Source organism: Diadema setosum, chromosome 10 (genome assembly GCF_964275005.1).
Source record: "Diadema setosum chromosome 10, eeDiaSeto1, whole genome shotgun sequence".
Classification (NCBI taxonomy): Eukaryota; Metazoa; Echinodermata; class Echinoidea; order Diadematoida; family Diadematidae; genus Diadema; species Diadema setosum.
Window position 1 is genome coordinate 22,922,704 of NC_092694.1, and position 12,439 is coordinate 22,935,142.

Below are 12,439 nucleotides of genomic sequence, written 5' to 3' on the forward strand. Positions count from 1 at the left end.
ACTTCCTCCTCTCATTTTCTCTATATAGAAATTTCGTCACCTCTTGAAACAAAGACAAGTATTGACTACTTTCCTCAACACTTCAAGTAAAGTCAAGTAACATTGAAGGAATTATCAAATTTCCTCTTTTCATGTTCCTGGTTTTTCTTCTGAAGTGTGCATCACGTGCACAGCAAGTATTATTATTATCATTATCGTCATTCATGTTATTACAGTCACAGCCACAAAAAAAGAACAAAACAAAACTAAACTAAAAACAACCCCTAGAAAATGTTTGGAACAAGTCAACGGTTTACCGCTACTTACGTGAACAGTGGTATAAGAGGTTAATAATAATAATAATGATAATAATGATAATGATGATAATAATGATAATAATGACAATAATTAACAACATTTATATTGCACATTATCACATGAAATGTCTCTAAGCGCTAGCGGTTATCATAGCGATCTTAATGGTCAAAGGTGCTATATACAGATAAATAAGGTACAAATACCACACAATATTGTAAAGTACGTGATCATGTAAAAAATCATAAAAATCAGATGCACAGACGGATGACACGCCAAACACCTTTGAATTCAACAGAATATAACATTCATGACAAACATCACTGATGATTAAAAGTCTCAAACCACTCGATGTGTGCAAGATAAGTCATTGTCAAACAAAATTTGAAGGATAGATACACTCCTATACTTAGAGACAAAGGCCGGGATGATAGGCCTATAAATCACGTTTAGGCTACACACTCCTTCTGACATAATGATAGTCATAATGTAGTAGTCCTAATTGAAACTGAGTTAAAACATGTGCTTAAACACAGAACAATGCTCTCATAAAATACAGATAGCGACAACATGTAATAGAATCTAATCGGCTAACATTAATCAGTTTTCGCTTGTTTCTATGGGCACTAAAACCATCATTTACCGGATGTCTTTTTACAAGATGTAAATGTAGCCATATTGGTAAGAACGTTCCATTATTACCAAAAAGTATTAGTGGATGTGAAGTTTTATCATATATGAATTTGTAAATGTGATAGATAATACGACTTTTATATAAGTAAATGGGGATCACTCAAAAATTAACAAATGAATGATATACACTGTATACAAATACATTACTTGGCTGTTTAATGCGACGAGGGGCATTTGCTCAATAGAACGGTGAGCTCGGTGTGCAAAGCATTTTTGCGCTGCAGTGAAAGGTTTGAAAAATCTGGAAATTCAACAACGCCAAAAGGACACCGAGGTGCCTGCTTCCAGCATAATGTGGATCATGGTTTTATTTTTTCTATCTTATTCTGACTTCTCCTTCTACTACTATATACCATAGAAGCCTTAAATTGGTAGCTGGACTAGCAAAATGCTAGTCCAGACGGTGCCCGTCTGGATTAGCATTTCTGTTCGTCCGTCCTGCTGGACTAGCATTGATTTTATGCTAGTCCAGCAGACTGCAAGGGCTTTCCCCACTTCGTAGGAACTCCCCAAGGGATGTTTTAAAGGAGAAACATGGAGCTTAACGCGTGTCTGTGTCCGTCAAATAAATGTTCCCAATACCCCGACAAGTGAGATAGGCCGTTGCCTGGCGACGGAAACTGGGCACCCACACAGAGTAGATGAAAGGATTCATAGTACAGGCATTCACAAAGGCAGCCTTGACCAATACCTTGTAAGCCACAGTCTTGGTGAAGTTATCACTCAGAACTCCCAGATTATACACCAGAAAGCAGATCTGATCTGGCGTCCAAAGAACGAAAAAGGTGACAAAAATGACTGTGAACATTGTGGTCAGCCGACGATGAATTGCCTGTGCGTCTTGGGAGAGCGTCGCCTTGCTTGCAACGTGTAATCCCAGTGAATATTGGCGAAGCTTGAGGATGCTTTGAAGGTTGGTGTAAGACATTATACAGAGTGGTCCGAAATATTCAAAGATGAAAAGAAACACGCCGAACACTTTCCTTGATCTAAGGGAAGGGAAATTGAAAAGACACCTGCCACACTCATCCATATCGCCAAATAGAAACGTGAAGAGGTTGATCAACACGGCAGCGAGCCATATCAGAGAAAAAGCAAACTTCTCGTAGCCATGTTTTGCCCAGGTTCGATACGAATAAGGATAGGCGATGGCCAGATATCTTTCAATAGAGATCGTGGTCAATGTGTAGACGGATGCCATGAAGCAAACCCAAGCCAAAGACTTTGGTTCGATCACCCTGCAGTAGAACTCGCCAGCGGTCGTGGGTGGTACGTTAACGTATTCCGGTAGGGGGATGTAGAAGAACGCCGTCAGTAGATCAGCGACAGCCAGACCAATGATAAGACGGTTCGCTGATTTCCCACCGACCCGGGCCCCGCCTAGACGACTCTGGATAAGAATGACGAAACTATTTCCCACAATGGCTATGACAATAAGTACGAAGGCCACATAATCATACCAGAAATAGGAGATATTTTCTATCAAAATCCACGGTTCTTCATTTGTAAAGTTTACGCAAGACATTTCTAGTGCAGTTTTTAGATCAATGTGTTCGGCGTGGATGAAATATGCTTCAGATGTCTTAACAGAATTTTCAGAGCGACACAAACTTAACAATCTTCAGAATGGATAATCGCCCGCTGTCAGACGTAGCCTATGTACGATTTGTTGAGGGCGATATGCGATGATGTCCGTATCTATATTGGCAATATCAAGCCTTTAAAGCTCGTAAAATTTCTGCATCGTGTAAACTCTTTGTCTCAACTAAAATTTAATGTCCTGTGTGACAGGCACAACAATGGATGTACAGAGCAATTACGTTCTCAAGTTACATTTTTGCGAACTTCTCTGTAAAGAAATAACCATCACCTCCTGAACATAAACAATGAACATTGACCACTTTCCTCAGCCTTTCAAAATAACACTAAAGGAATTATCAAATAATTACCCCCTTTTCGTGTTCCTGATTCTCTTAGTGGAGCACATTACCAGTGTTATTAACATTGTAATTACTGTCACAGCCAAAACAAAATAAAGGCAAGACATGTTTGCATCAAGACGAAGATTTAGGCCTACTGCTACTTTGATACGCAAAGAGATTATTGTTGCAATTTTGATGGTCAAAAAGGAGTTTGTTTGTTTGTTCATTTTCCATCTGACAAGATGGCTGGATAGCCCATATTCAGCTACGTTAAGCTGGTCTTCCATGGGGTCCAGTTGGATGTGAGGTGGGACCGCTTCACCGGGTTAAACACTCATAATGTACAAGTGTCACACTTTGTGCAAATTATCTTGTATGCAGAAACAATTTGAACATATAGTAAAAATCAGTGAGAGTAAAAAATCATGAACAGATGGATGATATGTCAAACGCCATCAATTTCTACAGAATACAATACTGACGAAAATGATCACAAATGATATAAAGCGGGCCCGTCGGATTATTTTTCTCTTTTTCAATAGTGGTAGGGTTTCAGTGGGGGTCTGGCGGTGAAAACTCGCCGAGGTTCGAAGGGGCAGAGCTCCTCATAAGGGTGCAAGGTGGATTCTCCCCTTTACATCTCACAAGTGATACAAGCGGAGTGATGATTTTCATAATTCCTCTATCGTTCCTTGTGCACCAGTGCAAATTGAACAATGTTAATGATTAATAGCTTTCTCCACCGTCATTGCACCAGTGAAACTTTATAAAAAAAATGTACTTAAATATCCTGCTATCTGGAAATAGACCGAAGGGGGTCCTGGGCCCCCTCCCACACGAGGGAGCGTTTGCAAATTTTGGAACTGAAATTCAATGATCAGGTGAACACCTCGGGGGAAAATATGAAGAAAAAAATCGATTAAAAAGAACGAAAAATTGATATAGTATATAGAAAATGTGAATGGCTGTAAATAATATTATGATACCGTGCCACCCACTTTTTTCCTCGTGTTTTCTGTCACGTCAAGTACAAAGTCTATTGAGATAGGCATGGGAAGGGGAACCCCCCCCCCCCCCCTTTCCGCATGATGAAGAAGCTTTTGCATACTTAAAACTTAAATTCAACGATCTCAGTGCACACATCTATGGGGGAATATTAAGAAAAATCAAATCAAAAGTGTAAGAATAACATTGATATTCAGGACAATCACGGAATGGCTACATCGTAGTATTTACTCCTGTGCGTCTTTCATGTTGTCAGTTCTCACCTCCCTGTTTTTATGGAATATTTCATGGAAGTGAAACGCGCGGGGCTTTTTTCATATTCTGGAATTGAAAGTTTACAATCTGGAACACACTTTTGCATTATGCCACCCCAACCCCGTGCGTGCAGCCATGTGGTGATAGACCTTTACTAGAAAAGATGAATGACATTATTTCATTCTCTCTTCTTTCTCTTCTATTTTCTTCTCCCTCTCTCCTTTTCAGCCCTCTTTTCTCTCCCCTTCCTCTTTTAAGTTTCAATCCCGTATCAACCGTAGCGCCTCCAACCGACATGAGTTTAAGTCTCAAGCCACTCGATGTGAGCAAGAAAAGTCATTATTAAACCAAATTTGAAGGATATTATGTACACTCCTTCTTTGAGGCAAAAATCGGGGTGATATACTAGCAATGATAAAATAAAAGACTATATATCCAACCTTTTGATATAGTCATAGTGTATTGAAAGTGCGTTAAAACATGTACTGAAAATACAAGTGATGCTCTCATGTTAAATATAGATAGCTAGTGACAAGCAGAATGTAATCGGATAACATTTATACGTTTACCGCTTGTTTCTGTGGGCACTAAAATATCATATACCAGGACACGATGTTTCTTAAGATTAAAGCAAAAGTGCAATAAATGCAACCCTATTGGCAACAGCATTCTAAAATGACTAAAAAACGTATAATATGTGGCCATGAATTGTTATTATTATCATTATTATTATAGGTTTTCCCGGCCAATTTCGCATTTTTTTTTTCAGTCCAATTCCTAATTGCTGCATTCAATTTAGCACAGTTTGGCCTAGATGGCATGTTCGGTATTTCAATTTTATAATCTTTTCATTCAAATCAATTTTGGAGCATTGAAATTACCTTTAACATCATTCGAATCAGCACTTTTTCAGTTCTAATTCCTAAGACAAGCACCATTTCGCAAATCGTTCATTCAATTTAGCATGATAAAGTCACGTGATCACGTATACGCTGCGGTCGTTCATTCGAATTCATTCTTGGGCATCCAATTTCGCATTTACTGTAGTCAATTTAGCAGACACGTTTATGCTTTTATTCCTTTCTTCATTTTCATTCATCATAGGTATTGTTTGCAAACATCATGACATTTCATATTTTCGTATTCATTCTTTATTCTGAATCTTTGCAATAGTACTTTCAAAATAATATGTGTATGTGTTCGATAGCATTATTTCATTCACAGATACATTAATCTTAAGTTTGTTTTGACATTCATTGGGAGAAGGAGGTTTCAATTTACATCGTGATTATTTCTTTCATCTGCATGTTTCATTATCTTAATTTGGTGGGTGTTATATTGCGTTAATATCATTAGGAATAAAGCTCTTGGATCAGCTCTAGCCATCAATTTGTCAAGGTTATTACCCTCAAAATTTTAATGCTTCTATGATTATTTCCCTGTCTTCTTGAGAGATACGCCTGTATCTAACTTGTGCTGCCATGACTGGACATAAGAAAGTGAAGTGAATCTATGGTAATGGTGCCTGTGTAGTTCTGATAACATGTATGAAAGAAGAGGGGAGTTACAGAACAACAAACTTGAGTTATTATTTTAGGATCAAAGATACCTTTACTATATACATGACAGTTTGTGGGTGAAACAAAAATTCACATTCAAATACGTATAAATCACGGTTCTCACCTTTTTAAACTAGAAATAACATTACGCCAATTTGAATGAACATGTTTGGAATTTGACTGCGCATACGGGAAATTGAATGACTGAAATACCATTTGCCGCCAGTGCTGGCGAATTTGAATGATTGAAGAGCACGTGCCAATTTGAATGCCCGTTTTACGAATTCGAAAGGCACATGTGCGAATTTCATTAATGGAAATGCTAAATTGAACGAACAAGTTGCAATTTTGAATGACAGAATGTGCAGTGACGAGTATTTTCGCTGAATTGAATGAACCTTCTATCAAATGGACCGACAAAAGTGCGAAATTGGCCGGAAAACCTATATTATTATTATTATTATTATTACTATTATCATTATTATTAATGGTATCTTTATTCAACAAATCATTGATCGCAGCCAGAGGCTGAATTACAAATGATTTTTACAAAAGTGAAAAATATACGTACACAGTATTACATAAATATAAAAATGTAAAATTACAAAATCAAGATAACACGCAGGTTCATACAAAACAAAAACAATTCAAAAAAAAAAAAGAAAACCCTCAGGCTCTGCATAAGTACATGAGAAAATAATGAAAATTTGAATTGACCTTGACCTTTGACCCTAATGTTTCCAAAACAATTACTGCCAATCAGTACATGAATTTTCACTAAGTTCCGTGAATGTACATTGTACCTTGAAGCATTTCCGAGATATGAAGAAAAAATGGAATTTTAACATTTTCACTTGATGTTTGACCTTTAACCCTAAAGTTTCCAAAACAATCTCTGCCAATCAATACATGCATATTCACTAAGTTCCATGAATGTATCTTGAACCATTTCCGAGATAGAAAAAAAAAATGGAATTTTAACATTTTCACTTAACGTTTGGCCTTTGACCTTTGACCTCATGACATAAAATATGCTCTCTCTTAAAAAATAAAATCTTTATAAGGTAATACAAATACACACCAAGCTTCAAAAATTGCCCTCCAGCATTGCACAGACATGGGAGAAACAATGAAATATTGAGCATTTGACCTTGACCCTTGACCCTAAAGTTTCCAGGACAATAATTATCATTGACAGGAATCTATAAATGCTGATAGAAAATACTATTTGTGATACAAGAGAATCAGGGGCCCAGCGCCAAAAACAATCTACAAAATTAAAAGGTAAACGCTATGTACAGCGGTAATTAACTGATTACTTCAAGGAAGGGCGGGGGTACGTAGGGCACTTGCTCAAACACCGTCGTGACCATGAGCTCGAAATGTCCAGCGTTTGCGTTGTTGTGAAAGGTTTGAAAATCCCTCCATTCAGCAACAACTTATAACCAAAGGACACATCAAGGTGCCTCATTTCAGCATGATCTATCATATCATTTCATTTCATTTCATTTTATTTCATTTCCGGCCAAAGCATATAATATGACAATTGCATGTAAACAAATTAAGTACAATGTAACTTGTGCATATCCAAACAAAATTTAAATACACGTCATTTGTTTACATGAAACAATAAACATACTTTAGTTGAAGAGATACTTGGACAAAATGTGACTGAATCATAATAAAGAAAAGGTCGCAAATGGAGGGGACTGCTAAAAAGCCAAGCTTGTAGAATGCAGTCCCCTCGCGAGTAGTGAAAATTATAGTAATAATGCAACGAGACAATCATATATATTCTTTGGGAAGCAGAACATAAAACGAGTATGCACACAAACGCACACACCGACAGAAATAAAGCAGCTCTCTTACATACGCGTGGAAAGAATAAACAGGAGGTCAAAGGCCAGAAAGGGACAAGAAGACAGAGGAAAGGGTAAAGGAGAAAGAGTTCAAGGGTCGATGCCAGGGCACATGAGACTTTGGTCTATACCGAGAAGTGGACTATATATGAATAATATATTATAACGGTTGTGAAATGAATTAAACAATGTAAAGACGTTAACAGCAAAGAAATCAGTCAGTAGCTTTCAAAAATGCAAATTCCCAGTAATATAAGAATTAATAAAAAATTTCTTTAATTTCAAGGTAAAAGTGTTGAAACTTAAAGATTCTTTTATACTATTGTCAAGGGAATTCCAGAATTTAGGTCCAGCGAAGGAGAATATAGACTTTGCAAAATCGTCCTAAACAGTGATAAATGGAATTCATTGGTTTGTCTAGTGGGGTATGAATGTATAGTTTTATTTTGAATTAACATGGAGTCAAACGTAAAAGGAAGGGAATGATTTACTAATTTGTACATAAATTGTCCTAAATTTAAACAATACAAATCCTTCATTTTTAGAATATTATTTTGATAAAACAAGTCATTAGTATGACATCTCCACGATTCTCTACAAATAATACGAAGAGCTTTTTTCTGCAATAATAATATTCTTTCTAGATATGAGGAGTAAGTGTTGCCCCAGGCGAGAATGCCATAGTTCAGGTAGGGTAAAATTAAAGATGAATATAACATTAATAAAACATTTTTGGGAAAATAAAATTTAACTTTATTGATTACGCCCATATTTCTAGAAATTGTACGGCAAATTGAATCAATATGCAAATTCCAGGTGAGCTTATTATCAAGAATCAAACATAAAAATCTAATTGAGGAAACTTCTTCTACGGCTATATTATCAAAAAAAAAATGTTCTGAGATAATTTTTCCAAAGAATTATACTGAAAAGCATACATTTAGTTTTTTCAAGATTAACTGACAATTTGTTGGCTCTAGTCCAGTAAAGTAACTTTTTCAACTCGATATTCATAGTATCAATCAAAAACACAGGATCGGAACTAGAAAAGAACACATTTGAGTCATCAGCAAACAATAAAAACGAAAGAATACTTGATGAATTTTCAATATCATTGATGTAAAGAACAAATAAAAGTCGACCAAGTAAACTTCCTTGCGGTACACCACAAGTGATATCATGCATAACAGATTTATGACCATTAATATAAACAAATTGTTTGCGATTGGTAAGGTAATTCCTGAACCACTCCAAGGCCATGCCTCGAATACCATAACGGGGATGATTTGTAAAGAAATATTTTGTGATCAATGGTATCGAAGGCCTTGGAGAAGTCCAGGAACACACCTATAGTATGATGAAATTTATCAGTGGCTTTGGAGACTTTATCTAGGAAAGAAAGGACTACATGAGATGTGTTGTGTTCTTGCCGGAAACCAAACTGATTATTAGAAATGATGTTATGCTTATTAAGAAAATCCAAAAGTCTAAAATAAACAACTTTTTCCAGTAATTAAAGGGATAGCGGATAACAAAGATATTGGTCTATAATTACTGACGTCTTCCCTATCCCCTTTCTTAAAGATTGGAATAACCTTAGATACTTTCATAGCCTCGGGGATAATACCATTACTTAAAGACAAATTAAACACATGAACCATAGGATCAACAATTACATTCATAATATTTTTTTTTAAAGAACATTATCAATATTATCATAACCAGCACTTTTTTTTTTACTCTTTAAGTTCCGAACTATATCAATTAGTTCGTTCCGGTGAGTGGGAGCAAAAAAAAAAAAAAAAAAAAAAAAAAACAGGAGCTGAAATTAGGCGTTTGTAAAAAATCAACAAATAACTTTTGGGACTTAGGAATCTTTTTAGCAAAATTATTTCCTATTTGTGAAAAATATTGATTAAAAACATCAGCTATAGACCTTGGATCAGCAATTGTAAGATCATTATGTTTGATTGTAGTAATACGGGATGTTTCTTTGTTTTTATCAATGGCCGAATCAATAACTTTCCAAGTATTTTGGATATCATGTTTAAAATAATATATCTGATCACTAGAATATTTTTGCTTTGCACAACGCAAAATTTGAGTAAGAACATTCTTATATGAAATATATTCATGACGAGATTCCTCAGTTCGTTTAATTTTATCAGCATAATACAAATCATTTTTCGGTTAATTGATCGCAACAAAGACTTCGATATCCATGGAAGTCTAGGGAATCTTTTATAATTACTATTATTTTTCTTAACTAAAGGAACATACTCATCTAAAAATGAATTCAATTTTCTCATGATTAAATCATAAGCATAATTTGGGTCCTCAGCATCATATACCTCAGACCAATCTACTTCATTAAAACCATCTTGCAACCTAGCAATATTATCGGGTGTAACTTTTCAAAAATGCACTGGAGAGGAATTCAAACTACGTCTGCGATTAAAGGGAATATGGGTAAATATGGGGTAATGGTCGGACAAATCTGATAAAACAATGCCAGAAAAGGGTAAAGGGTTAATATTGCAGAATTTATTGTCGATAAGAGTTGCTGAATGATTAGTTACTCGAGTTGGCTTTGTTTAAGGGGTAAAAAAGATGAGGACATCATAGTATCTAATAAATTCTGAGCAGTATTTAATGTCTGAAACTTAGATAAATCTACGTTAAAATCTCCCATAATATAACAATCTTTATTGTTAAAAATTGGATTTTGCAATAACGATTGCAAATAATTAAAAAAATCTTGAACATCAGAATTTGGAGGTCGGTACATGACTAATACAAGTATATTCCTAGAACAAGGCACGTTAATTTCAATAAAGAGTGATTCTATACAGCTTCACTCATGCAGTTCAATCCACTGTGAATAATGTAATCAAGGTTTTGCTTTACATACAGGGCAACTCCTCCGCCTTTCTTATGCTGACGACTGTTTTCTATAAAATCATAACCGGGGAGAGAGAACGTAGGCATAGAAGTCGGACTGATCCATGTTTCACTCAAACCAATTACAGAGAAAGATGATTTATGAATGTCATTCATACAACAGCAAAAATTATCAAAATTACAATTTAAACTCCTTATATCAAGTTGCATTAACGAAAAACTTTGGGTTATTTCAGTTTAAGCTTTGAATTGATTAATTGTATAATATTCAGAACTAGAATATTGTTCATTGTTATCTTCACCAAAATTTACACTTTTAGTATGAGAATTAAAATCATAATTTGCACAAAAACATTTACTGTAGGGTTCGTTTGTTGCATGAGTTACTGAGGCATGATTAAACATATCAAAAAAATCATCATTGTTTAGAGAGTGATAAGGAAAATTCACACCCTGTGTCATACTATCCATCATAAATAAATAGTATTACAACATTCGTTGATGGTAAGAACAAGAGTGCATTCAAGTGTACGAGGCAAAGACCCAGAGAGAAGTGCAGAAGTACTTTCAGTGGCTGGAGTCTATAAAGGTGCAAAAGAAAGTCAAATATAACATTGATACATTGCGTGTGTATTCTTTTTTTTTTTCACTGAAGCAAATAGCAGATTAGACGATGATTGAACGGACTGTGTAATGACATTCCAACTTTGCATGTATACAGTCTCAGGGCTGTTTTACAGGTTGGAGAAACATGAAACCTAATGCGTGTCTGTGTTCGACCAATGCAGGTTCCGAATACCCCGACAGGTGAGATAGGCCGTTGCCTGGCGACGGAAACTGGGCACCCACACAGAGTAGATGAAAGGGTTCATGGTACAGGCATTCATAAAAGCAGCTTTGACCAAGACTTTGTAAGCAACAGTGTTGGTGAAGTTACCACTCAAAACGCCCAGATTATACAGCAGATAGCAGATCTGATCCGGCGTCCAAAGAACAAAAAAGGTGACGAAAATGACTGTGAACACAGTGGTCAGCCGACGATGTATTACCTGTGCGTCTTGGGAGATGCTTGCATCGCTTGGATTCTGCGAGTACTGGCGCAGCTTGAGGATGCTTTGAAGGTTGGTGTATAACATTACGCAGAGTGGTCCGAGATATTCAAAAATAAACAGAAACACGCCGCACACTTTCCTTGATCTAGCAGAAGGGAAACTGAGAAAGCACCTGCCACACTCATCCATATCACGAAATACAAACGTGAAGAGGTTGATCAACACTGCAGCGAGCCATATCAGGGGAAAAGCAAACTTCTCGTAGCTATGTTTTGCCCAGGTTCGATACGAATAAGGATAGGCGATGGCCAGATATCTTTCAATAGAGATTGTGGTCAAAGTGTAGACGGATGTCATGAAGCAAACCCAAGCCAAAGACTTAGGTTCGATCACCCTGCAGTAGAACTCGCCAGCGGCCGTGGGTGGTACGTTGACGTATTCCGGTAGAGGGATGTAGAAGAACGCCGTCAGTAGATCAGCTACAGCCAGACCGATGATAAGACGGTTCGCTGATGCCCCACCGACACGGGCCCCGCCTAGACGACTCTGGATGAGAATGACGAAACCATTTCCTACAATGGCTATGACAATAAGTACGAAGGCCACATAATCGTACCAGAAAAAGGAGAAACTTTCAATCAAAACCCACGGTTCTGCTTATGTAATATTTACGCAAAACATTTCTGTTGCAGTATTTAGATCAATGAGTAAGGCGTGAAAGGAATATGCTCCAGATGTTTTAACAGAATTTTCTGAGCGACACAAATAACCAGCTAGCTTTTGAATGGATAATCACCTGCTGTTAGATGCATCTACGATTTAATGAGGCACGATATACGATAATGTCCCTATTCAGTGGCGTACCGTGGGTCAAGACATTGGGGGGCACCTCATGGCAG

General features: G+C 36.6%; 1 protein-coding gene across 1 annotated transcript; it reads right to left on the bottom strand.

Moving 5' to 3' along the window:
* Positions 1 to 1,528: 1,528 nt before the first annotated feature.
* On the bottom strand, positions 1,529 to 2,512 carry LOC140233857 (allatostatin-A receptor-like). Its single transcript, XM_072313948.1, has one exon. The coding sequence runs from the start codon at positions 2,510 to 2,512 to the stop codon at positions 1,529 to 1,531; it is 984 nt and encodes a 327-aa protein (XP_072170049.1).
* Between the last annotated feature and the right edge of the window lie 9,927 nt (positions 2,513 to 12,439).

Excerpts from the sequence above, each read along its gene's own strand:
- LOC140233857 (XM_072313948.1), bottom strand. The coding sequence starts at position 2,512 with ATGTCTTGCGTAAACTTTACAAATGAAGAACCGTGGATTTTGATAGAA.